The sequence below is a fragment of the Macrobrachium rosenbergii genome, chromosome 21 (assembly GCF_040412425.1).
Source record: "Macrobrachium rosenbergii isolate ZJJX-2024 chromosome 21, ASM4041242v1, whole genome shotgun sequence".
Taxonomy (NCBI): domain Eukaryota; kingdom Metazoa; phylum Arthropoda; class Malacostraca; order Decapoda; family Palaemonidae; genus Macrobrachium; species Macrobrachium rosenbergii.
In genome coordinates, this window is record NC_089761.1 from 62,719,410 (window position 1) to 62,746,876 (window position 27,467).

Below are 27,467 nucleotides of genomic sequence, written 5' to 3' on the forward strand. Positions count from 1 at the left end.
AGCCTGCACACAACATGGCTAAGAACAGCCTACAATGTTGTGGGGGTTTGTTTACATATAATAAGAGGTAGCCTAGGCCAATCACGTCCGAACATACGGTTAACCTTCAAGTTCGGAGTAAACAGTTGAACAGAGCCTAGTATGCAGTTTGTCGATACAGCTATATAACCTTGTTTTCTGTTACTATCTTCCTCACGTCGCTCATTTTCTGTAACCCCTGTGGCTAGTGAGCGCAGCGCAACATTACCACCTGCCAGAACATACAAGCTTGCCAAAAATCTTTCAAAATGAGGATAAGGCACGACGCACTGTTCCGCCACCCCCAAACTGAAAGCAGAAATGTTAAAAAAACGAGCGTTAAAAAAGTAGCGTCCGTTCTAATGTAGGTAGGGAGTAGCCTAACCGATGTTTCTTATGTAGGCTACAAGTAGCCTAGGCTAGCGGTGTCTGTAGGTGCATCAGGGTAGACTACCCGAATGTTGTAGCTGTTGTAACTAGAATGTATTGAATATTTTAGTCCTTAATACAAAAAATAAACTAGTATTAATGACACTTTTCTTCTGTATTTGACCCTAAATATCCCATATGAATATTTTAATCCTTAATGCAACTATGTTTTTATCAGTTTCTCTTGTTCAGTAAAAATACAATAAATCATGCATGACTCTGAGAAACATTCACTCTTACTGTATACGTATACAGTAGGTAAATGTCCAGAGGGGAAAATGTTTGGGGGGGAAATATGTCCTGGGGGTAATACGTCAGAGGGGAAAATGACTGAGTGGGGAATATGTTGGGGGAGGGGGGCTACACTCGTCGTCTCCATCGTGAACCCAGTTTGGCGAACGAATCAGTTCAAGGGGGAGAGGTCTATAACCGGTCTCCAACCCCCCGAGGCTTTCTCTATGAGAAAGACAGCTGTAAAAGCCTGGGGACCGATCCGACACAACTTCCATAACACCCTTGCTCAGCATGGCCAGCACTTCTTGCCTGAGTGCAAGATCCTTCGATGAACCAGGAAGGTAGGTATGGAGATGGAACGGAGAATTGGTGAAGGGTGATCGAGACTCGAAGGGGAGTAGATATCCCTCCCAAAAGATATCCACTACCCAGGTCTGGGCTCCATATTGCTGCCATGTTGCCCAATGGCTCGACAGGCACCAACCCCACCAATGGCAGCAGCTGGAGGGGAATGCGCCCCTAGCGTTTCTCCTTCTTCTTCTTCCCCTTGTCCCCTTTTCTGGACTGGAAAGCGGGCTGAAAGGGGCCTGATTGCGCACCCTTTCCGGCAGAAGAAGAAGGCTGGGTGTTCCCGCGGGCGTCCTTCAAAGCCTGGGTCTTCTTAGGGGCCAAGGAAGTGCTAGCCTGACCCGAAGGTCAGGCCCCAGTGGTGCGCGAAGACCCTCAGGTCTTGGCCACTGCCTGATGGACAAGGGGGTCGCTGTCTTTGGGCCGACGCTTTCTACCGCAGCATCTACCAACTTCCTGGGGAAGAGCGAGGCAGAACCCAGCAACAGTCCGTTCATAGGGTTGTTGCTGACTCGGGACCAACAGACCTGGCAATCCGAGGCTGGATAGCATCCCTTCTCTTCAGCATCAGGTTTGCCCACAGGTTTGCCATCTGGTGGGCAAGTAGGAAATGGCACTACCTCCAGATTGGCACAGTCTCCTGAAAACGGAATCCTCCCCAGGAACGACAGCATCTGAGGAGGCAGCCACTTTGGATACTGTGAATGACCACAGATCCAACCAGGAGACTGCCTGGAGGGCTGCCATGGCGGTAGCCTCCAGGCTCGCTGCCTCTTGCTGCGAAAGGGAGACCCCTTCCGAAGTAAGGTGCTGCAGCGAGAGATCCAGACCCAAGCGAACCAGGTCCGGGTCAACCTGCTTGGTCGGCAAGGACCACTCTGAGGGTGTATAGAAGCGTTTCTATTGAGGCAGAGGAGGGGGAAAAAGCTTGTCGGAGCGGTTCAACCGAAGCAAATTCTCCTGCCCAGAGACAAGATTATTAACTTAGTCAAGAACCCCCTTGGCAGGCAAGGACCACAGCAGCCCCACCAAAACCTTGGGTTCCTTCTTAGGACCCCAGAAGGATTCGAGGTGTGAAGGATGATCCATAGAAGAGGTCATGGCCCCTTCCCCGAGATCACTGTGCTGATGAATCAGTGCGATGATCTCTGCAAAGGTCCTCTGTATCTCAGGGGTGTCCACATCCTGAGGAAGAGGACGCTTAAGTCCTTCCAGGGTGTGGTCCTCCCAATCCACGCTCCCCGCAGGAGGAAGAACCTCAGCAGACCCCTTAGATCCTTCCTGCACCACTCGAGCGTACGACCAGCTTGATCCAAGAACAAAGCCAGGAACATAAGCCTTCTTAGTGGAACTCTCAGTAGAGAGCTCTCCAGGTTCCCCCCGGTCTGACTTGTGCCTCCTGGTAAAACCCCAGGAGGTTGAGGGGACAGGGGAAGAGGATCAGGCACTCCCACCAGTCCTGCAAGCAGAACCAGCAGGAGGGGTGGGCTGCCAGCAGTCACCAACCCGCAGTGATGGCGGCAACGTGGGTCCAGGAGAGGGCTTACAGTTCGGTGAAGAGCTGTCCCAAGGAGAGCATAGCGGTTCATGCGAGCTGAGCCAAGCAATCGACTGCGACCAGCTGATCACATGAACTGGAATCGGGAACTGGCCGGAGTCGAGCGCACGGCTGGCTGGCGAGAACTTACGCTGTCCTCTAGATGTGCCCCAGTCTTCTTCAAGGCCAAAACCTCAGGAGAAGAAGATTGAACGGGGGACCTCCTCTCTGTCTCTCAAGGTGTTCGGACCCTAGGGACCAAGGCACCAGACTGGGAACCTGGACGAGCACTGGTGGCAGCGGCAGCAGGAAGAGAAGAGACACCTGCATGTCTTGACTCTTTCTTTCGTCCTGTGCCTGAACTGGGACGGTGATAGGTCTCTCCGGCACCGGTTCGGGATACTCGAGCATCCTTGGAGACTTGAGTACTCGGAGTGACTCACGAACAAGCACCCGACACAGCACCAGCCTTCAAAGCGGACTTCTTAGGGCTAGCGACGGGAGGGCAGTGTGAATGGAGACTGCCCCTCCCCTCGACTCGACTTTGTTTCCAGGTGTGGAGGAGGAGGAGGAACTCCGGGAGACCTGGCAGTCTCTCAGCCTCCAAGGAGTTCCCTCAAGGCATTTTAAGTCACTTGTGAACTTCTCACACTCCTGCTCTCCCTCCAGTGACTCATACTGCCATGACAGTAACAACATCTGTCGCTATGACGATGAACTACTCAATGCCCTTGAGTATTTCCACACACCCAACACTGACAACCACTGCAGTAGTCCACAAGACTCATGCTCCTACTGTGTCCTCCATGGTGTCTGTCCCTGCCCCCGGGGTGTCTGTTCTGGAGCCTTCCTCCAACCTGGGGAGCAGAGCCTCCTACACCCTCTTGAAGAAGGCAATGAAGAAATCCAAGTCCAAGTAGTCCAAGAATGGGTCAAGGAAGGTATCGTCGTCTTTTTCATTGTCGTCTTCGTCTGCTGCCGTCTCCTCCCTCCCTCTTCCAAAGCCGACAAGCAGAAGGGGATAGCTTCTCCCGCTTGGAAGAAGTCCTGCACCGGGTCTTCTGAAGGGGTGCCTTTCTCCCTGAGAGAGACACAGGGATCTCTTGCTGGCTCTCCCCGGTCTTTGGACTTGGGGGCCACGTCGTGAGTCTCTTCGAGACCCGTCAACTTGAGAACCGAGGGTGCGCTCTTCTGCTCAGAACTCTACCTCCGTAATGGTGTGACATAAAAAATAAATGAGGAGCAACATCAAAGAAGAGATAAACCAGATACATGGTCTATCCTTCTCTGGACAGCACCCAACCCTGTGATTCCCTCTCTAAAAGCTCTTAAGTGACTTAACAGTTTGTATATATATAAAAACAAACAACATCACAAAAATATTTCAACAAAAAATCACAATTTTTTAAAGTACAGTAAATTGTATGTTTCCTAACTATACAAACCTGAGATCCTTTATATTAGGAATTACTTTCAGCAAAGCTGGAAAAGGCCATTGAACTTTCAAACAAGATGGTTAGGCAGTTAACTACTGTCTGGGAGGCAGGAGCCCTGCCTGCCCAGAAGTAAATATTCCAATTTGCCTTTTGGCCAAGGTGTCAGATCAAGGGTGGTATGAGGTGGGCATGAAATGTAATGTAAAGGACCCCAGGTTTGTATAGTTACAAAAATTACAATTTACTTTCAAAAATTGTGATTTGTTCCGGCACAATATACAAACCGTCGGTCCTTTACATTAGGAAGACTCACTGGTTGGAGGGAGGAATCTAAGAGAGTCTCTATGAACTGACTGGAGTTTGCTACACCTTGTACAGTATTCCCTTCCTGGTCAATAGAGCAAGGAAGGGAAAACTGCCTCTGACAAAATGAATGAGGGAAAACGTCAGTTCAAACAAAGTCGGCTAGGATGAACCTTGATAGTAGGTGACATTAAGGCAAACACAAGCATTGGGTTTGTCTTATTGTCGTGATCTCCTTCCTCCCCTTGCTAGAGGAAGAAGTGGGTTTGCAATAGAACGGAAGCTTGAGCTGTATGCTTACCTGCATCGACCGCCACATCCAGCATGTAACAGCATGTCCCCTCCCTGCCCATATGAAGAGAGCCAAGATGAAGAGAAGGAAGAGAGGCCAGTCACTCGACATTCATTCTCCCATCCACAACCATACATCTTAGGCGAGATGCAACCTGTCCTGTTAGAGGAGCCAGGTAAGCTACACAACTTGTTGAGCAGCCACCACAGGACCCAAGGAAAAGGTCTTCAACGACTTGTGGGCAATATCCTGAAGATAAAAGGAAGTGAAGGTGGCCTGCTGGGACCACACCCCTGCCTTCAATACCTGTGGAACCAATAAGCTCTTCCGGAATGTGAGGAATGGACCAATGCTGCAGACTTCATGAGCTCTCCTTATTGTCTCACAAAGCCAGAAAGAAATCGTGTTCTTGGACACTTATTTCTTGGTCGACCCAGCACTAACGAAGAGTCATGACACTCAGGCCAGAGATGGCGAGTTCTCTTCAGGTAGCGCTGCAGCACTCTAACAGGACACAGTAGCATCTCGTTTGGAGCATTACCTACAAAGCCCTCTAGGGAGGGGGATCGTGAAAGACTCAAACTGAGCATCAGGGACCGATGGGTTTTGAGTCTTCACTACAAAGTCTGGGACGAAATCATGCATAACCGATCCCCATCCCCTCAAGTGTTTAACATCAAAGGTAAGTCCATGAAGTTCACCAACTCTCTTCGCTGATGCCAAGGCAAGCAGGAAGATGGTCTTGAAGGTCAGATCCCTGTCTGACAACTCTCGTAAAGGCTTGTACAGTGTACGAGTCAGGCTCCTTAGAACGAGAGTCACATCCCATGCAGGGGGCCTGAGGTCCCTGGGTGGGCAAGACCTCTTGAAGCTTCTCATCAGTAGAGATATTCTGCAAGACTAGGCCGAGTGCGGCCTGATAGCCTTTTACAGCTGAAAAGGAGAGAAGCTTCTCTCGGCGAAGAAAGATGAGGAAGTCTGTGACCTGCTGAACACTAGCTCCGACTGCAGAGATACCCAGTCCACAACACCAACCACAGAAAACGGACCACTTTCCCTGGTGTACTGCTGCGGAGGACTGTCTGAGATATCCAGCCATTTCCGTTTGAAAACCCTGCTCACAGGAGATGGTAAAAAACCCTCACTGCCAGGTGATACCGGGTTGACACAGCAGGTTGGGCTGGGGGATCTCTCTCAGCACCTCGGAAAGGAGAGCTAGCAGGTCGGGATACCAAACAGCCTGAGGCCATTTGAGAGCTACCAGAATCATCCTAAGATTTGGGGTGATCATCACTTGGCTGATCACCCTGTGAATCAGAGAGAACGGAGGACAAGGCATCCACGTCGAGACTGTCACACGAATGTTGGAACGCGTCCTACACAGCAGCCCATGGGTTCGGCACGAATGAGCAGAAAACCTGATGTTTTCTGTTGTGCTGGGTGGCGAACAGATCGATGACTAGATGCCTCCACAGCTTGTGAACAACCTTTCCACAACGTTCGGGTGAGGGAACCACTCCATCCCTATCACCTGATTCTGGCGGCTGAGCTTGTCTGCCACTACATTCCTCTTGCCTGGAATGTACCTGGCTGACAACTCTGCCGCAAGAGCCAGGGCCCACTCATGCACCTGCATTGTCAACTGGTGAAGGGGGAGGGGGAGGAACACTCGGCCCCCCTACTTGTTGACGTATACCACTACCTTGGTGTTGTTGCTCTCAATACCATGGACTGTCCCATCACTCGATCTTGGAACTCTTGGAGAGCCAGGAAGGCTGCCTTGAGCTCCAGGATGTTGACATGAAGGTGCTTGTCATCTCAGTGCCACATCCCCGAAGTCAGCAACTCCCCTAGGTGTGCGCCCCATCCCTCGGTCGATGTGTCTGAAAACAGAAGCATGTCCGGAGGGGGAGTATGCGGACATACTCCTATTAAGAGGTTCCTGTCATCCATCCACCACTCTAGGTCTTCTCTCACCTCCTTGGAAAGAGGAATGAGAAAGGACTGGGGGTCTCAAGACTGGGACCTAAACTCCTTCAGTCTCCACTGCAGAGACTGAAGGTGAAGACGCCCATGAGGGACCAGCTTCTCCAATGATGACCTGCCATTTGCCAAGCCGGCTGTTCCTGTTGAGACATAAACAGCTGTGCCGCCTTCCTAAACCTGCTGTATCTATCAGCTTGACCAGGTACTTTATCCTCTGCTTGGGGTTGAGATCCGACTTCTTGAGATTTACTACGATCCCAAGATCGCAGCAAAACTTGAGGAGCCAATTCCTGTCCTGTAGTAACTGCTCGCCAGGACCAGCCAGTTGTCGATATACCTCACCAGAGGAATCCCAAGTGAGTGTGCCCAAGCTGACACCAGGGTGAACACTCTTGTGAACACCTGGGAACGATCGAGAGCCCAAAAAAGAGTGGCCTGAACTGGAAGACCTTCTCTCCGAGGATAAAACAAAGGTACTTGTGAGAGGACGGATGAATGGGTATTTGAAAATATGCATCCTTCAAGTCCAACGTAAGCATGAGGTCGTTCTCCTTGATGGAGGCAAGCACAGATCGCACCGTCTCCATCGTGAACAGAGTCTGGTGAAAGAAACGGTTCAGGGAGAGAGGTTTATGACCGGTCTCCAACCCCCTGAGGCTTTCTCTACAAGAAAGATCCGGCTGTAAAAGCCTGGGGACCAAACCGACATGACTTCTATAGCACCCTTGCTCAACATGGCTTGTATTTCTTGCTTCAGTGCAACGTCCTTCGGAGATTCAGGAACGAAGGTACGGAGGCAGACCTGTGTGATGGTGAGGGGTGGCCAAGACTTGAAGGGTAGTAGATGTCCCTCCTGAAGGACATCCACTATCCAGGTCTCAGCCCCGTATTGCTGCCATGTTGCTCAATGACTCGACAGGCAACCACCCCCCACCTTCGGCAGCAATTGGGGGGGAGCGCTGCCTCTAGCATTTCCCCTTCTTCTTCTTCCCCTTGCCCCTTTACCAGACTGGAAAGTGGGCTGAAAGGGGCATGACTGCCCACCCTTTCTGGAGCAAGAAGAAGGCTGGGTATTCCTGCTGGATCCCTTCGAAGTCTGGGACTTCTTAGGGGGGAGGAAGTGCTAGCCTGGCCCGAAGGCCGAGCTGCAGTGAAGCGCGAAGACCTGGAGGTCTTAGCCACTGCCTGGTGGATAAGGCAGCCGCTGTCATCGGCCTAACGCTTATCCACCGCAGCATCTACCAACTCCCTAGGGAAGAGAGAGGCAGAACCAAGCAACAGTCCGTTCCATAGGGTCATTGCTGACTCGGGTCCCACAAACCTGGCAAAGCGAGAAAGAACAGCATCTCTTTGCTTAAAAACCAGGTTGGCCCACAGGTTTGCCATCTGGTTGGTGAGGTAGGAGATGGCTCTACCTCCAGACTGGCACAGTCTCCTGGAAGTGGGGTCCTCCCCATGTATGATAGCGCCCAAGGAGGCAGCCACTTTGGATACTGTGAACGACCACAGATCCAACCAGGAGACTGCCTGGAGAGCCGCCATGACACTGGCTTCCAGGGTTGCTGCCCATGCTGCGAAAAGGAGATACCTTCTGCAGTAAGTTGCTGCAATGAGAGACCTGGGCCTAGGAGGACCAGGTCTGGGCCAACCTGTTTAGGCAGCAATGCCCCTTCCAAGAGCGTGTAGAATCACTTCTGCCAAGGCAGAGGAGGGGGAAGCAACTTGTCCGAGCGGTTCGAATGAAGTGAACTGTCTTGACCAGACACAAGACTATTCACTTGGTTGAGAACCACCTAGGCAAGTGTGGACCATAGCAGCCCCACTGAAACATTGGGTTCCTTCTTCAGAATCCAGAAGGATTCAAGGCATGAAGGATAACCCACAGATAAGGCCGTGGTCCCTTCCCCGAGGTCATTGTGCTGACGAATCAGCACAGTGGCCTCTGCAAAAGTCCTCTGTGTCTCAGGGGTGTCTGCATCCTGGGGAAGAGGACCCTCGAGTCCTTCCAGGGCACAGTCCTCATGATCTACTCTCCTAGCAGGAGGGAGAACCTCAGCAGACCCCTGGGATTCTTTCTGGACTTTGCGGGCATACAATCTGGTTGACCCGAGAACAGAGCCAGGAGCATAAGCCTTTGTAGTTGAACTCTGGGGAGATGACTCACCAGAGTTCCTCCTAGGAGAAGCCCAGGAGGTTGAGGGGACAGGAGAAGATGATCAGGCACCCATACTGGTCTTGCCAGCGAAACCAACAGAAGCAGCGGGCCGAGAGCAGTCACCAACCCATGGTGATAACGGCAACTCAGGTTGAGGAGAATGCTTTCACCTCGGTGAAGCATTGCCTCGAGGAAAGCAGAACGGTTCACGTGAGCCGATCCGGGTGCTTGACTCCACTAGCCAGGCTGGCCTCACGAACATGACTGGGGACTGGGTGGAGTTAAATGCGTGGCAAGAACTTGCACTGTCCTCTAGATGGGCCCCAGTCTTCTTCGAAGCCATAACCTCACAAGAAGGCTGAGCAGAGGACCTCTTCTCCATCTTGCCAGGTGTTCGGACTCGAGAGGCCGAAGCACCTTCCTGGGAACTTTGCTTGGCACTCAAGGAAGTGCCAGCAGGAAGAGCTGAGACACCTGCATATCTGGGCTCTTTCTCTCTTCTTGTGCCCGTGTCGGTACGGAGAGAGGTCTCTCCGGTACCGGTCTGGGGTGAACGAGTCTCCTTACAGACCTGGGGGAGAGAGCTTTCTTCTTTCTTGACTGACGAGCCTCGGAAGAAGAAGTGGAAGAGGTAGCAGACGACGGCAACAAAGACGATGAAGACGACGACACCTTCTGACACCTCTTCTTCGTCATCTTCTCCAGGATGGCAGTCAGGTCCCCCATCCAGGAGGGAGCAGCAGAAGATGCATGAGCAGCCAGGGGGGGACAGGGTAGAGGAACAACCTGGGCAGCGGAGAGGCCAATAAGCGAGCCAGCAGTGACTGGGGCAGGCAGAGCAGTGCGGGAGCCAGGGAAGCCAGGAGTCGAGACATGAGCGGCCGGCACGGGGGAAGCAGGAACAGGAGCCAGGCCGGCCGAGAGCCAGGTAAGCCAAGAGCCAGGACCGGAGAGGGGGACAAGTGGGCCACTGGAGCACCAAACAGATGAGAGAGCAGGCCCTCCAATGAAGGGACGCCAGGCAGACTCAGGTGATGCCAGGTAGAAGTTAGGTCTGGAGCCTGCCCACCGAGACAAGTCTCTACCGGTTTAGCTAAAGACAAGGTCGGGTCAATGAAGGGAGTCTCTACTTGCTCTGGGGGGGAAAAGATTCCCCCCTGGAGCGTGGAGAGACCCCCAAGAGGATGTCCTGATCATCCGATCCCTGCGGCCTTCAACACCCGACGAAGCAAGTGAAGAAGACGAAGGGGAATCCTGATCCAAAGGAGAGGCAGCAGGAAGGGGAAGCTTGCGGGGAGGGGGAAATGATCCCGACAGGTCAGCAACCAAGGGAGTCATCATGGGTGTATAACCCTCCGATGACACCTTGGTGGGCTTCCTTCGGTACTGTCTCCTCCCCTCAAACTTCACCCACTGCTCGGCAGACCAGGAACAACACTAAGAACACAGTGAAGTACATGAACACATACACCCCCTTCAAGAAGAGCAAAGGGTGTTGGGTTCATGTCAATACTAGATCAAAAGCTATTACACTTCTTACTGCCCACCCCAAGGCACACATGCAGGGGGAAGGTGGGCTTATGGGGTTTATCAAAGGCTTTCAAAATGCAAAACAACAAGAAAAATATCCCACCAGGGAAAATCAGCTCGACGGAAGTCCAGGCAGAGAGTGAAGAAACACGTCCACACCTAATGACGGCTGAAAGCAAAATTGGAATGTTTACATCCGGGCAGGCAGGACTCTGCCTCCCGGATGTTAGTTAACTGCCTAACCACCTTGTTCGAAAGTTCAACAGCTGTTTCCACCTTTGCTGAAAGCAATTCCTAATGTAAAGGACCAACGGTGTGTATATTGTGTTGGAACAAACATAAAGCAGAAAGCAAACGGCAGTTGGGCAGAGAAGCACAGAGACGTCTTCACACGACAGCAGCTAAAAGCAAAGTGGAGTGCAAACCAAGTGGGTAGGGCTTCCCCCCTACTGTCGGTAGCTAACAACCTGAAGTTAACTGGTGTTCCAGTTCACGTTCGCAAGCATAATCCTATGCAAAGACTGAAGGTTTGTATTTGTGTAGGAACAATAAACCAATAGGCCTAAGAAAAAGAATCTGGTGACAGTAAGTGAGTATGGGTCTTCCCCACTCTCCCTCTTACCAACAATTCCAGGTCGAACAGAGGAATACTCCTACATGGCCTAAAATGAGATGGTATGTATTTCTGTACATACAAGTTGGAAAGGCTAAACCTTACAGAAATATTGTATATTATCCTTTCAACCTTAAGCCTTTAGGCCTATTCAATGTGCAGAGCCATAAAAGTATGAGCAGCCTAGGTGTACCTATTATGCTTTTAGAGCAGGGCCTTTTCTAAGCTAAAGTATCTAAGCCCAATGTAAATATAGCCCAGGTAACCTAGCTGAAATTAGCCTAGCAATGATCCTAAAATAATTAGGGTAAACTAAGGACTACTACCAAACCGCTCTGGTATTGTAACTATTAGTTTACATACAAAGTGGACAGTGTTCTGTACCAACCCCTTGGGGATGAATGTAAAAATATAAACAAATACAGTAAAACCCCCATATTTGCGGGGATGCATACCATACACCCCCCGTGAATAGCTAAAACCCATGAATACTTAGAACCCTTCTAAAAACATAGAACTTCCTATTTTGATAGTTCAAACACACACAAAACAAACTAAAAATGCTTATACAGGTATTATCCTACTTATGATGGGGTTAGGTTCCAAAACAACCAATCGTTTGTTGGAAAAAATGTAAGAAATGCCAAAACGTATCTCGGACATAGCCTAGCCTACACTAGGGTATTCGGTACCATGTAGGCCTATACATAAATGGTAACCTAGCCTACACTATAAGATATACTCTTTACATACACAATATAGTAATTTTTAATATCAGCTAATTCTGGTGGTTCATGTAAAGTTTAACTTATGATAATTCAATACAAAGTGAAATTGAATAACAAACAAGAATTAGCTTAGCCTACACTATGGTATATTGTTTACACACACGGTAGCATTGCCTACATTATACTCTACTCTATACTCACATATTGTACTATACAAACATCAACATAACGAATATGCATCTTTTTCATGGATCTTTTAAAATGTTATGCTTTAATTCACTGTATCCAATATTGTATATAGTCTTATATTGCTTTTGTATTGTAAATTGCAATTATAGCGATCACCGTTTTAGGTTGGAAATGTTTACACTGCATTTATTTCGCCGTTTTAATTCAGTTCAGATCGGTTTTCTTGCTTCTAGTTAGCGTAAATGTATCTCTAGGTACTGTATTTATAAGGGCCAAGGTTATTTTTCGTTATGCAAGGTGTTTTTAAGTCGAAATATAGCTAAAATACGTCTTATTGTTAAATGAATTTATCTATTGCTTTCATTAGTAGATGATGATTGACGATGGCCGTTTGTTTTGTGTAAAAAAAATTCAAGATTCCGTTCACTATTTTCACTTGATTTCATCATAACACAAGCTTTATGTGTTTATCGTTTATTGGCGTAAAAATAACAGTAATGTGTTCTTTCATGCCCAGTAGTTTTGATTAAAATACTTTCTCTCCCACTATAGTCATTAGCAGCTTGTAAATTGTTTTCTCAGCTTCAGCTACAACTTGCAGCTTAAATTTAGCAGTATATTTCCTTGACGATCTTTTATCCACACTGAATAAGGGTATAATGTAAAAATTTATCAGTCCTATTCTACTTAACGTCATTTGTGCCATAACGTATGGTAATTGTTTATTACCGTACGATGACTGAAATACCAGGTAAACAGCTGTTGTTATCCAATTCGGTTATAAGCAAAACAACAATTTCCTGGTCGGTTGTTTATGGCTGTACGCATTTACGTATAACGTTACTAACAATACTTTTATCATTCTCTTTTACTTTTTTAACTAGAAGGTGGGGTAAAGAGATGGAGGAAGAGTTGTCTACTGTAATTTGGTCTCTCTCACTGCCTGATTACACTGCTGCCTGTGCCCGCGCAAAATTTAAAAATATTTTATAAATAATATTGTTGTATTGGTATTAACCCTTAAACGCCGAGCCTCTAATTACAAAAACGTCTCCCATATGCCGGTGGCGTTCGGTGAGTTAGCGCCGAAGCGGAAAAAAAAGTTTTTTTCAAAAAATCACAGCACGCTTAGTTTTTAATATTAAGAGTTCATTTTTGGCTCCTTTTTTTGTCATTGCCTGAAGTTTAGTATGCAACCATCAGAAATGAAAAAAATATCATTATCATATATAAATATTGGAATATATGACAGCGAAAAAAAAACTCATATAATTGTATACAAATCGCGCTGTAAGCAAAACAGTTAAAGCTAATGAGTTAATTTTTTTAGTTGTATTGTACACTAAATTGCGATGATTTTGGTATATAACAAATTGTAAAACGATCAAAGCAACACAGAGAAAATATTATCACAAAATGATCCATGAATTTAATACGCATGGACGTAAAAAAATTTTTTTTTCAAAAATTCACCATAAATCGAAATATTGTGCTACAGACTTCCCGTTTGTTGAAAAATGAAGCTAATTGACTGAATATTACTACACTGTAAGTGTTAGCTTACAATTGCAGTTTTCGACCATTTCGGTCGAGTTAAAGTTGACCAAAAGTCGAATTTTTTCTATATATCGTGATTTATATGAAAATATTCCAAAACTGATAAAAGCTACAACCATGAGTTATTTTCTATTGTATTGTACATGAAATTGCACACATTTTCATGTATAAAACTTTATGTAACGACTAATATAAAACGGTGCAAATATTACGACAATGAGACGAAAGAATTTCTGAGATGTTGGGCCGAGTTAGCGCGCAAGAGCGTAAGGAAAATGTTTTTTCAAAAATTCACCATAAATCGAAATATTGTGCTAGAGACTTCCAATTTATTGCAAAATGAAGGTAAATGATTGAATATTACTACAATGTAAGAGTTTTAGCTTACAATTGCGTTTTTTTACCATTTCGGTCTAGTTAAAGTTGACCAAAGGTTGAAATTTTGGCAGTTATCGTGATTTATGTGAAAATATTTCAAAACTGATAAAAGCTACAACCATGAGCTATCTTCTGTTGTATTCTACATGAAATTGCACACATTTTCATATATAAAAGTTTATGTAACGACTAATGTAAAACGATGCAAACATTATGACAACATGACGAAAGGATTTCTGAGATGTTGGCGAGTTACAGCGCGCAGACGTAAGGAAAAAGTTTTTTTCAGAAATTCACCATAAATTGAAATATTGTGCTAGAGACTTCCAGTTTGTTGCAAAATGAAGGTACATGATTAAATATTACTAGAATGTAAGTGTTTTAGCTTATAATTGCGTTTTTTTACCATTTAGGTCGAGTTAAAGTTGACTGAAGCTTGAAATTTTGGCAGTTATCGTGATTTATATGAAAATATTTCAAAACTGATAAAAGCTACAACCATGAGTTATTTTCTGTTGTATTCTACATGAAATTGCGCACATTTCCATATATAAAACTTTATGTAACGACTAATATAAAACAGTGCAAACATTATGACAACGTGAAAGAATTTCTGGCTCGGACGTAAGGAAAAAAGTTTTTTCAAAAATTCACCATAAATCGAAATATTGTGCTAGAGACTTCCAATTGGTTGCAAAATGAAGGTAAGTGATTGAATATTACTAGAATGTAAGAGTTTTAGCTTACAATTGCGTTTTTACCATTTAGGTCGAGTCAAAGTTAACGAAGGTTGAAATTTTGGCAGTTATCGTGATTTATATGAAAATATTTCAAAACTGATAAAAGCTACAACCATGAGTTATTGTCTGTTGTATTGTACATGAAATTGCGCACATTTTCATATATAAAACTTTATGTAACGGCTAATATAGAACAGTGCAAAAATTACGACAAAATGACAAAAGAATTTCTGAAATTTTCGGCCGAGTTACCACGCAGAGGCGTAAGAAAAAGTTTTTTCAAAAATTCACCATAAATCGAAATATTGTGCTAGAGACTTCCAATTTGTTGCAAAATGAAGGTACATGATTGAATATTACTAGAATGTAAGAGTTTTAGCTTACAATTGCGTTTTTCGACCATTTCGGTCGAGTCAAAGTTGACCGAAGGTTGAAATTTTTTGTAGTACCCCAGTGCAAAATCGAATTATCATAAAGTGAATTATTGTAACTTGAGCATTACCTGAGTATTTTAATAGTTTTATCACAAAAAGTGCATTTAGTCATGAAAATGAGATGAAAATACAGTATATATTTAGTGAATATTTCTCGAAAAATCCACTTGGCAAATTTTCCCAACAGACAATTTTAGTCATGCGTATGATACATCCAGTAGGCGTTTAGGGGGGTTAACTAAATTAAACAAACAGACCCAACTTTTTTAAAGTACATTGCAAAATCGAATTATCATAAAGTGAATTAGGTGGTTGTAACTCGAGCATTACCAGATGAGTATTTTAATAGTTTTATCACAAAAAGTTTGCATTTAGTCACTTTTAAAATGAGATGAAAATACAGTATATATTTAGTGAATATTTCTCAGTGAAAAATACCACGAATGGGCAAATTTTCTGGAAGAATCTACAGTTGGAGGCAGTAAGGAAAATAACGGATAGATACATTCCAAAGAGAAATCCATGAATATGTGAGTCCGCGAATCGTGAGAACAGGAATAAGGGGGGTTTACTGTAACGGTAAATACAATAAATATAAACAAAAGACAAGTCCGACAGAAACTTCCAGAATGCGAGGATGGACCAAGCCACTGTCTTTGTGACAATTTTTAAAGTAGATTGTAGTTCCTAACTAGGTTACAAACCTGAGGTCCTTTACATTAAAGTCCAAGGAGGAGGGAATTACTCGAACGGACAATAAATGGTGAAGCTGGAGTCCACGACTGTTAAACTCTTGAACAAGGTGGTTAGGCAGTAACTACAGGACAGGAACCCTAAATGATAGGCCATCCAGGGAACACCCTCATCTGCCCGACTGAGGAGTAAACATCCAGTTTGCCTTTTGGTCCAGGTTCAGAGTCCAGAGAAGAAGTTCCATCAACGACAGCCACCAGCGAAGATGGATCCAGTCCCTGGCACAGTGTTGTAGAGGACTTCATGAGAAATCCAGCTGTATCCGTTGCCACTTGGCGAAAAAGCCTATGCTTGCACGGAAAGCTAGAAGATCTCCCAGTCCTGAGCACACAGGGATGTACTGCTTGAAGAACCGCTTCTTGTGTAGCTGCTACAGGAGGTTGGGTTACGCAGAACTCTTCTCGATGCCTCAGAAGCAGAGTTATCAGGTAGGGCGAAAGGTGAAGTCTTCTAGCATTTGTCTGTAACTTGGGGTGAGCAATACTTGTGAACCCCTACCAAAACAGACAAATATGGAGGGAAAAATGCAGATATTGATTTTTCCCAAAAAGACAGCATGCCTCACTGCAGTGGCCCCTGGCTCTGGTACGAAGGAGCGAGAAAAACTACCGACTTTGTTGTGCAGGGAGGCAACAGAAAGACGGTACAGATCTCTCAGACAAGCAGTCTCTTCGTAAATCTTTGTGAGGAAAAGAGTGAAGAGCATGTTCCATCCCGATCACTCAAACCCGAGGTCAAGCTTGCCTACCAATACATCCCTGCAGGAAATGCATCTAGCTAACTGAGCTGTTGAGTGCGCTATAAAACACTCACGTACCTGCAAGTGTCGACAGATGAAACAGGAAAAAGCGATTCCCTCTTGTTTGTCAACGAATGCCACTACTGTGGTTTTGTTGAGAAGGTACTAATCATCTCGGTCACACACCTTCAAGACAAAGTCTTACAGATGTGCATCTATTCCTCGATCAGTGAATCCGGAAGAAGACACACGATGTGAGGGTAATATGCAAGCATATTTAAATTTTCCTTCAATCAAGCATTAGCCTAACTCTATCCTCATACTTCGAAGAGGAAAGAAGGACGGGTATGGAAGCAGACCTCCATTCTCCACCATGGGGAAGCTTTTGCAAGATGACAGGATACCGAGATGATTAGCTCTAGCTGGGCTGGCATTCCTGAATCGGGAGCACAGGAGAGGAAGCAGGATGGAAGAATTGCCGAGACCTAAGGGAAATAGATACTTCTCCTGAAGGAATCCATTCCCAGGTCTCAGCAACGTCGCTGCCAGCTCCAGAGACTCGATAAGTATATTTCCTCTTTAAGTATCATTTCCTCCAGGCATCTGCAGTAGGAGAACTTTTTCCCGGTCGATACTTCTTTCTCTCTTCCCTTCTTCCCTCCTCCCTTATGGAAAAGAGGGTGGAAAGAGACACAGTTATGGGATCGAGCCAACTCGGGACTTACGAAACCAGAGATCCGAATTGGAACAAAGTCCTTCTTCTTAGCACCAGAACTGCCCACAGAACTGCAGTTGGCAAAACCCTCCGAGGCAAGAAGAATTTGTACTCTGTTGAGGCAGGGGAGAAGCTTGGTGTCTCGACCTGAATGAACTCCTTCTCCGAAGAAAAATATTCATCTGGTTGAGAACGCTCTCACAAGCAAAGACAGCGGTGGCCCCCGAAACTCTCGGCCCCTCAGGAACTGCAAGGGTTGCGGGTGATGAAGATTATTCATTGGGGGAGCTGCAGTCCTGTTCCAGGGAATCTCGCGCTGACGAATCAGCACGAAGTTCTCCAAAACACGTGGGCGATCGCAACTTGAAGAGGAAGACCCTTGCTGCTTCCAAAGCATGAAACTTCTGTACCTCTCCCCTTGGGGGGAGACCTTGACAGATACCAAGAAACCCTCCTCGGCTACCTGGTTGTACTACGAGACAATTGGGGGACTGGCACCCAAAGCATGCCAGGCAGCCGAACTCTGAAGACAAATTTGTCGGAGCTCTCTCCGTCCGTCTCGCACCTCTTGGCACCTCTTGGAACAACTGAGAAGTCCTACCACTAAGACCAGCAGGAGGCGGACCGTGAGCGATAATCAGCGGAGGAGAAGGAGGGGCTGCAGGGCAGAGCCGATAAACCAAGAAAAACTGAGTCAGCTGGCCACACTGAACTGAGGCGATGTGAACATGATCCAGAGGGTAGTATGCGGTGGACTGGGAGGCAAACACAATCAGAACTGGGCAGGCGAGCAAGCTGAGTCAGGCGGCCGATTGCATAAACACAATCAGAACTGAACTTGTCTGCTATGAACTAGCGCTAGTTTCCCGAACTCTAAACTCCTTCGAGGCTGAGGCCCCTCGAGAAGGTTCAAAAGGGAATTCTGTCTGTGCTATCCTGCATGCTCGAGCCCTAAGGTTAAGACACAAGGATGAAACCCAGCCAAGTAACCGAAGCAGCTGGCGGACAGTATCGAGACACCTGGTGTCTTGGCACCCAGACACCTGGGCATCTCGGCACTTTCTCTCGTAAGGAGAGCACTCATGATTCACAGAATTCGAGCGACCTATGAGACTCCCAAAAATCGGGAGTGGCTGCTTTCAGTTTCCTAAGAAATCGAAAAGAGCCAGGCACAGAACCAGTCTTAGATGCAGACTTTTAAGACTGGCAACGAGGGCGCAGCCCCAAAACCGAAACCCCACAGGAGAATGTGAATCAGTTCAAGCGCCAGGGCAGGAAAAGCCAACAAGAGAAACTTGTCTCCCAGAAGAGAGTCAGTCCCTTAGAAGTCCCACATGACTCCCAAAGGGAATTTCTTCCCCGCTTCTACAGGTGTTTGAACCGATAGGATTCAAGACACCAGGCTGGGAACCCAACCAAGCACTGGTAAGCACTTGGGGAGTGCTTGTAGTGCTGGCAGAAAGAGCTGAGACACCTAGGTGCCTCGGCCATTTCTCTCACACTGCTCCCGAACTGGTTCGGGGAGAGTACTCTCCAGACCAGATTGGGATACTTGATATTCGGCAGAATCTCAAGCACTCGGAGCGGTTTGCGAATGAGCGCCCGAAGCAGCCCCTGTCTTAGAGGCAGAATCTCTAGGATTGGGAACGGGATTGCAAACCGAGGTCTGCAAGCCCATAGCTCCCAAAACACAAAACCCAGGGGTATAAGAATCGGTTTCTAAACCCGAAGGTCGGGAAGAGCCAATGACAGACCCACTGCCTCCTCGGAAGGAGGCAGTCCCTAGACGTCCAAGGGCATCAAGAGGAAAGAAGCAGCCTTCCTCTCCTTCGGCTGATGGAAGTCTGTCCGGTTCCCGGGACCCCCTCAAACCTCAGGGGAGGAAGGGAAGAGGCAGCAGAAGACAAAATCCAAGATAAGTTGAAGAAAACAGCAGCTACTTCCACAGGGTGACTTCCTTCACCTTCACTCCGACATCTTCTAAAGGATGGTAGACACGAAACACCGCAACCTCCAGGCCAGCTAGGCAGGAACACAACGGAAGCAGCCCAGGACACGATAACCAGGAGAACCAGCATGCACAATCAGCACAGCCAATGCAGGAGCTATGGAAGTGGTTCAGAAGGTAGGAGCTCCCCAACAGCCAGGAACGTCACTTCCACAGGGCAACTTCCTTCACCTTCACTCCGACATCTACAGGATGGTGGACACGAAACATTGTAACCTCCAGGGCAGCTAGGTAGAACACAATGGAAGCAGCCAAAGACACAACCATCAGGAGACGCAGCAGGCAAGATCAGGACAGCCGATGCAGGACCTACGGAAGCGGTTCAAAAGGCAGGAGCTACAGCAATGGCCAGGAACGTCACATGAAAGTCACCAGCAGCAATGGCCAGGAAGGCTGTCAGACTGTCGTTGAGTTAACAGAAAGCATAACACAGGGAACAGCAGGAGCAGATGGCAGATACGCCAGAGGCAAACGCATACATGAAGGCCAGCAATGAAGGCAGGAGCTACAGCAATGGCCAGGAACATCACATGAAAGTCACCAGCCGCCAAGTCAGAAGGCTGGCAGGAGACAAAGAAGAGTCGTTGAGTTAACAGGAGCATAACACAGGGAACAGCAGGAGCAGATGGACCACAGATACGCCAGAGGCAATGCCACAGCATACATGAAGGCCAGCAATGACAGCGATCAATCCACATTCGTGGGAACAGAGTAGGAACGATCCCAACGTGGAACTATGCCATTCCAACCAGGTACTGTGGTTGATCTCGAAGCAACACTGAATGAAAGTCGGGATTCCTTCATGCAAGATATCCCCTGAGATATCCAGCCAACTACTGCTGTGCCTGCAATGCTTACTGTCAACCTGAAAGAAAAAGCAAAGATGATTAGTAGAGGGAGACTCCTCTTGCTAAGAGGGAAACTGTCCTACGCAGCGAGAGGAGGCCCCTTACCAGAGGTCGCCTGACCGGCCGCAACCCCCCCTTGAGGTCTTCGCCCAACAACCGAGCAAAGAGGGCGAAGGAGAGCTAAGGAAGAACCTACAGGAAGAGAGAAGGAAGGAGGGGAGGCCAACAAGGGCACTGTGGAAGCGGAACTTACCGACGACACCCACAACCTCCCCCCGCCCCAACAACTCCCTATAGCACAGGCAGTGAAAACAACATTCAGCACAAGTAGAAAGGAAGTAGTCATGCCCTAGAGGTCATGAGGCCAAGAAGGGAAGTGAACTCTTACGACCCGATCAATGTAGGGGAGCGAAGATATTAAGTCCCAATCTAATATCTCCGAATGTACAGGGGAACGCCTTCAATATCTAAATAAAGGGCTACTGGAAGAGAAGCATTACCACTCGGTTACGCCCCTCTAAATATGCCCTTGGCCGTCAAACCCAAGACACAGATGCAGGGGAATGTCGGCTTATGCAAGGCTATCACAAATCATAGGGTTTGTATTAATAAATATCAAACACACGCAATATATACAAACAAATACAGAAAGATCTTACCGGAACAATAAAGAGCTTAATGACAGTCAGGTAGAAAACACATCTGCAACACATGGCAGCCGAGAGCAAACTGGAATGTTTACATCCATGCAGGAAGGTATTCCTGCCTACCTGGCAGTGGTTACTGCCTAATCACCTTGTTCAAAAGTTTAATGGCCATGTCCAGCTTCGCCGCAAGTAATTCCCAATGTAAAGGACCAATGGTTTCTATATTGTGTCGGAACAAATAAACAAACAGCAGTATATATTTATATGAAAATTGGCTGGAACCAGACTGTGGTAGTATACATACCCTTACTGAGCTTGTCTATCTTTGGTTTTAGGTTATAGTATATTATTTGTTACTAGGCAAAGTAGGCTAATCTGTTGTCAGGGGTAAAACTAAAGACTACTAATGCAGCCTGGTTCCAGTCAGTCAGTGAATGGAATATGTAACACCTTTATGTTTGTCTGTTTGTTTATCATGTTTACCATCCTTTGTTTATATTAATACATTCATCCCCAAGGGGACAGTACTGAACATGGTGTCCAGGGTGTGGTAGTAGACTAGTCTTCAGTTTCGCCTGAGCCTACCTTAGCATCGTAGGCTACAGGCCTATGTGACATTTTGAACTGGCCTATACTCATACAATTTTGAGGCAAACGCTATTAAAAACCAATACCTATTTGTGACACATTCCATTTTAAAGCCAAGAGAAAAGCCTATGATTCACTGGGCCACAACGCCAGGCGCTTCAATTGACACTTGTTTGGCAAAGTGGTTGCTAAACCTCGCCCATAATCAACCCAACCCGGATGCAGGGCCTCAGCCTCCATACGACATCGTTCAGAATAAGATCATATTTCCAAATCAATCTGGGAATGTTATATATTTCATCATTCACCAAATTTTTCTTTCATAACTATGACATCATCATTAAAAACAAACGATTTTCGTACCTGACAACACCGCCATCTTACTACTTTCACACCCAAAACATTACTACTGTAAGCTTAAAAACGAGTTGCATTATCGTGTAATTTATGTTATTTTTTGAGTGCTGCAAAACCAGTAAAACATAGTTAAGTTTTTTCAGCATCAAATATTTATATTTGAAAGTAAATACCTTGCAAATAATAAAGAACAAATAAAACGTGAAACGAAATCCCTTTTATGTGAGTCATCGTCCTGCCCTCACTGGCTGTGAAATGTTCGTTGTATTTCAGGGTTATGAAAACAATTGGTCCTCTGTAGTGGTTGAGATACGTGACGTCCTGTGGCTGTGGGTGCAGTGAGTAAGGTACACATGTCAAGTTTACCTTACTTTGCGTCGTCTGCCATTAGCTTATGTTTGTTTTCTTTGCCCCTTTCTTATTAGTTTCTAGTTATATCGGTTATGATGACAGTCTGAAAATATTTAGTCGTCACAAATGGCATAAAACGCCAAATCCACCTGAAAACTGAGCCTTGACTAACCTATCGTAAAGGAAGACCATTTTTGACTAATCGGGGAGGCAGGACGTACTGACGCCTTGGCGTACAGTCACCTTGTATGAGGCTGGCCTCATATGCAATTGCCAGGTATAGAATAGGTTTATATTTTATTCTTTTATATTTTATTTGTCATTATGGGAAGATTTGAAACTCTCGTTATGTTGGTAACCTACCCATAGTGTTTATCCCAGAATGAGGTTGCTATAATCCTAGACTATTGGTTACTTAATTTGTTTGTTCCGACGAGACTTAAATGTATCCCTACATGTGAATGTTTGTCACAAACAGTAAACAGTTACTGAAGTTTTGCAACAAGTTTGGTAGCCTAACCTTGTTGGTGGTAGGTGTCCAAGTGCCACCGAGTGAGGGAGGGGTGCTACTCAGGCACGTCACATAGGCTAACCCATTGCAACTTTTATATTTCCTAGATATAGCTTACAAACCTGCAATCTTTTTTCACAATCAGGTACAACTAAAGACTGCTGTAAACTGAATGATGCTGAAACAGCAATAATTTCTAATGAATCTTGTTTAGCCTAAAAGAGAGTCGTCTTCCCAAATATATTTCACCTATAACCAGCCACACTGTCTGTGTTGCCAAAGAAAAAGTTGATGCTGAAAGTTGAATGAGTGGATGGGTCCCCTACCCACTTACACTAGTAAACTACCTTGCTGTTTCAGCAACTGGAACTTGTTTCACTGTAGGTAATCCATATAAGACTTGGGCTTTTTATATCTTGGCAAAATGCAAATTACTTTATTTGAATTTGCTGTTGTTTTCATAAGAACTAGAGAATACAAACCATCACCTTTTATGCACATGTATTTCTCATTGTGAGCTGAAATCAGCCATTGAAACTTGATAACAGGGTAGTTAACTGGAGGTAGATGGACTTACAAATTTTAACTTTTTTTTTTCACCTTCTTTATGCACAGTGTACAGAGATGAGACCTGAACTCATGGATTTGCCCTGCCACCTCCTTTCCGTACTGTATCTGCTGCTCCAGGGATAGAGACTTGCAGAAGATGTGGCCCTCTCAGTAATCTGTGTAGTCCACCTTTTGCTTGTTTCCAGACCATTTAGCTGTTTCTGCACCAGCTAAGGAGTTTAACCCCTTGGAGCCTCTGGTAGCTCTCTTCCTACCAGGGGAGATGTCCTGGCAGCATTAGCCATGGCTTGTGTTCATGAGCGTCTTCTTTCCTTGCCTTGACCAGTCCTCCTGCACTGATAGAGGAGATGAGAGTATCACATGTATGAGGAGTAAGGTGAAATGCAGGCCTGAATAAATCCAAGAAGCCATCTCACAAGAGGTCACAGCAGACTTTGAGTGACCACCTTTCCCTTGCAGGTCAACAGCAGTGTTTGCTTGTATGTTGGGGGTACAACTACTATAGATAGGGTTGACACAATATTCTTAAGTATGCACAATACCCCAAATCTTCATGTGATTTCTTGGACAGGAGGACTGCCCAGACTTTACTCTTTACTCTTATACTTTACGTAGTGTAAAGTCAGTGCTACCTCCTTGTTGGATGCTTGCACTGTCTCTTGATGATATATGCGCAGAGGAGTTTTGTGTATGATAGGTTGCCATTATACATTATTCATGGGTATTGTGATGTGATCCAGGGGTACCTCACTTGGTTCCAGGTTCACTCAAAGCCCTGATGTGTAAGTGCATGGTAGTGTTTATGCTTTCTCTCTCGTGGCCTCTACTAGTTCATCTTTTGCTGGTCATTGGGGTAACTATGGTCACAGCTAGTTTGTGGTGTTGTAGACCAGATGAATGGTCCAATTTCTAGATCGGGGGGGTTCCTTGTTGTCTAGCAGATTGAGCAAGGTCCTTCCCCTGCCATTAACGAACCAGAGGAGATTGTGTGTGGTGGAGAATGCCTAGACTGCTCCCATGCAGTTGATTGCATCAGTCTGAGAACTGAAGAACAACTTCCTTTGGAGAAACTCAGACAGGAAGGTATGGCCTTCTTGGCAGTGGACTCCGGAGCCAATAAGTCAGTCTCCAAAGTCTCCTTCCCTCCAGGCAGTATTGTGGCTTGACACCTGGTTCAATACATTAGCTAAATTCTCCATAACTGGTGACTCATCTGAGGATAAGAAGGCAAAACTCAGGAGATTGCTGGTGTCAAGAGGAAATGCGCTGATTTTCCTTTTACATCAGGACACAAACATTTGGGATAGCTTTGTTGAAACTTGATACAAATTTTGAAATTTTGACTCAAGAGTAGTCTTTTGCTATGGACAGCCTAGTTCTGGGAAACCTCTTTACTCTTTCCAGAAGGTTAGGTAGAGGTGGCAGTGGAGAAGGGACTCACTGAGGTCTCCTTCCAACCCTCTGGGGTAACAAAGGGACCTGCTGCCAGCCTTTGGAAGCAACCTCACCTAGTATGTCCAGTGTTGGGAGGGGCCTCCCCTCTCAGAAACTAAGTCAAAGAACTCACACTTCTTCCTTTAGAAAGGGCAAGGAGCTTTCCAGCCAATTTGCCCCCACCCCACCCCAAATAGGAAAATAGATAAGGAGAAGAAGAAGGGAGGAGGATGCTGACATTGGCAGTCCCCCTCCAACTAGCATGAGTAGGATGATCCCTGTCAATCCATAGGGAATGTGGCAGTGACGGGGCAGAGCCCTGGTTAGTTTCTGTCCTTTGGAATGGATACAGAATGCCTTTCAATGACCAAGCCTTCCTGTCTCATGTTCCAGTATTCTTCCTGTCTCTTCCTCGAAGATCTACGAAAGCCCTGTCAGCAGAGGTGGAGGAGATGTTGGAGAACATTGTGCTTTTTGTTTGTTCCTATACAAATATAGAAACCTTTGGTCTTTACATTGGATTTAGCTCACAAACGCCAGCTTGAACAACCGTTGAACTTTCAAACAAGGTCATTAACTACCAACGGTAGAGGGGAAGACAAACCCCTCAATCACTTTAGCACTTTTGAAAAGAAAACTGCTGGGTTAGGCGCTGTCCAGGGAAGGACAGACAGTGTATTCAGTTTCTCTCTGTTCATACACAATATACAAACCGTTGGTCTTTATATAAGAATTAGTGCAGCTGGAACCCGGCGTCAAACTTTTAACAAGATGGTATGGTAGTTAACTACCGAATGACCAGGTGGGAGTCCCGCCCACCCAGTTGGTAGAGCGTCCCTTTACCTTTGGCCATACTATGGTGAGGTTGTGCTGCTCTACTGCCCTCTGCTCTGCTGCCATTTTCACTGTGTTTACTACTGTGAACATCACTTCTTTTCCCAGTGGGATTGTGCCTTTTTGTATTGATCCTTGTGTCTATGTGTTTGTGTTTGCTATGGATAAGCAAACCCATAAGTCATCTGAGCCATCTAAGCAGAAGACGGTGCCAATGAGAAAATGGCCTGGTACTGCTAATAAGGCTTGCAGCCATTACTGCTTGGCCCTGATGTTGACCCTCATACTCTTTGCACATCATGCAGGGTGGGGGGGCCGGTTTGAATGTAGTCCTGATTCTGTGTGTGAGGAGTGCCATGACTGGGCGCCAGAGCAATGGGCGAAGTATTCACTGAGGAGGAAGCATCAGAAGAACCCTCCCAAGTTATCATCTGAGGGTGACATGCTCCTGATGACTCCCTTGGTGGCTAACCTTTCAGATACTTTTCTCCTCCCAGCAACACTTCCCCACTTTGCTAATTCTCCTTCGGGAGAAGTTTCCCCTTCGTCATCTTCACTCGCTTTGTCAGGTGGAGATCGTCGTTGGGGTACTGGAAGCCAGGACGATATCCCTTTGGTGGCCTCTATTCTTTGTCGGGGGAAGGAATCCCCCTCAGTGCAAATGGAGACCATCCCTCCCCTCCCCTCCCCAACTTTCTTTCCAGGTGTGGAGGAGGAGGAACTCCAGGACACCTAGCAGTCCCTTGGCCTCCAAGGAGTTCCCTCAATGCAGGGCATCCTTAGTCACCTGCGAACTGCTCACGCCCCTGCTCTCACTCCAGTGACCCACTCTGCCATGAGTCACCACTTCGACTGTCACTGTGACCACGAATTATCTGATGCCCCTTGGTGTATCTGCTAATCCGACTATAATGACCCCAGCAGTGTTCCTCAAGTCTCACACCCCTGTTGTGTCCACCATGGTGCCTTTCCCTGCTCCCAGGGAATCTGTGCCAGAGTCATCCTCCAACCTTGGGGAGCAGATCTCCACACCCTTTTGAAGAAGGCAAAGAAGAAGAAGTCCAAGGAGAGGTCCTGGAAGGTTTCATCACCTTCGTCTGTTGCCACCTCCTCCCCTCCCCTTGCCAAAATCCAGAAAAGGAAGAGAGAGGTCACTTGTTCCACCCAGAAGAAGAGGTCTCTCTCCCCGAGAGGGACACAGGGATCTCTCGCTGGTTCTCCCCAATCTTCAGACTCGGGGGGCCGTGCCGCGAGTCTCTTTGAGACCTGTCAACTCAGGAGCCGAGGGTGCGCAGACCTCCAAGGAGGTCCGTGCACCTAGCACTTCTACTCGGAGCCCAGTCTCCAAGCAGAGTGCTGTGCCTGCCTCTACTCGAGTCTTGTTGGACACTCGAGCAGAGGGGTCTTCCATGGAACCTTCACGTACCACAGAAGTGGCAAGTACGCTGACCTCCAAGAAGGCGAGCGTATCTCAAGGTACTTGGGTTTCTACGAAACCTCAAGTTACCTCAACCAACAACATTGTGGTTCAGGCACACAAGAGAGGACAAGGTCCAACCAAGCAGGTACTTCCCCCTCCCCCTGCTGCTACTCACCCGAGTACGCGGCCATGGTCCCCTGAAGGTGTGACTAGTGTCGAGGAGGTCCCCTTTACAGTCGTCTCCCCACCAGCAAGCTTCGGCCTCGGAGACGAGTGGAGTATGTTGAGAGGATGGGGGCAAGCTCACACCCAAGATTGCGTGACCGTTCTCCCCAGGTGAGCCCCCATTCGTGTGAGCTTTAGTGGGCTTGCTTGCCTGCTGAGAGCCTTCGAGCACATTTGTATGAGCCTCTGTCCTCTCCTTGGGACAGCCCCCCTCTGCGTTACTGGGAGAAGAGGGACTCCCCTAGACCTGTGAAGCCATCACCATGTGGGTTGGTGATCACTCTTGGCCCGCCTCTCCTGCTTGGACCATAGGTTCCGACAGGACAAGTAAGGGTATTCGCTCCCACTCTCCTGTCCCCTCGACTTCGTGGGGATACACCAGGAACCGCGAGCTGTACAGGAGGGCCAGTGATGGGGACTCTGTACCCCATCACAGCCCTACTACAAGGATTTACAAGGCAGGCAAGGTTCTCAAACCTACCCACTCATGTGTCCAAGTGATTGAGCAGGGAGCTGGGTGTTCTGGTGAGGTCCTCTGACCTGCAGAGAGAGTGTCAAGA

General features: G+C 46.9%; 2 protein-coding genes across 7 annotated transcripts in view; one reads left to right on the plus strand and one right to left on the minus strand.

Annotated features, from left to right (window-relative positions):
• Nucleotides 1-21,662, minus strand: part of dia (diaphanous related formin 1) — a 266,481-nt gene extending 244,819 nt beyond the window's left edge. For 2 of the 3 annotated variants that reach the window (XM_067123916.1, XM_067123919.1), the window contains exon 1: nt 21,569-21,662. The gene's annotated coding sequence lies outside the window, so the exon portion shown is untranslated. Of the gene's footprint in view, nt 1-21,291; nt 21,446-21,568 lie in introns of those variants that run through there. The other variant, XM_067123917.1, reaches the window with a different exon arrangement.
• The window catches only part of LOC136850252 (uncharacterized), a 355,341-nt gene continuing 349,519 nt past the window's right edge, over nt 21,646-27,467 (plus strand). For 2 of the 4 annotated variants that reach the window (XM_067123922.1, XM_067123924.1), the window contains exon 1: nt 21,860-22,190. In XM_067123922.1, coding sequence (XP_066980023.1) covers nt 22,162-22,190 — 29 coding nt within the window. In that variant the 5' untranslated portion in view covers nt 21,860-22,161. Of the gene's footprint in view, nt 22,191-27,467 lie in introns of all 4 variants that reach the window. The other 2 variants (XM_067123923.1, XM_067123921.1) reach the window with 2 other exon arrangements.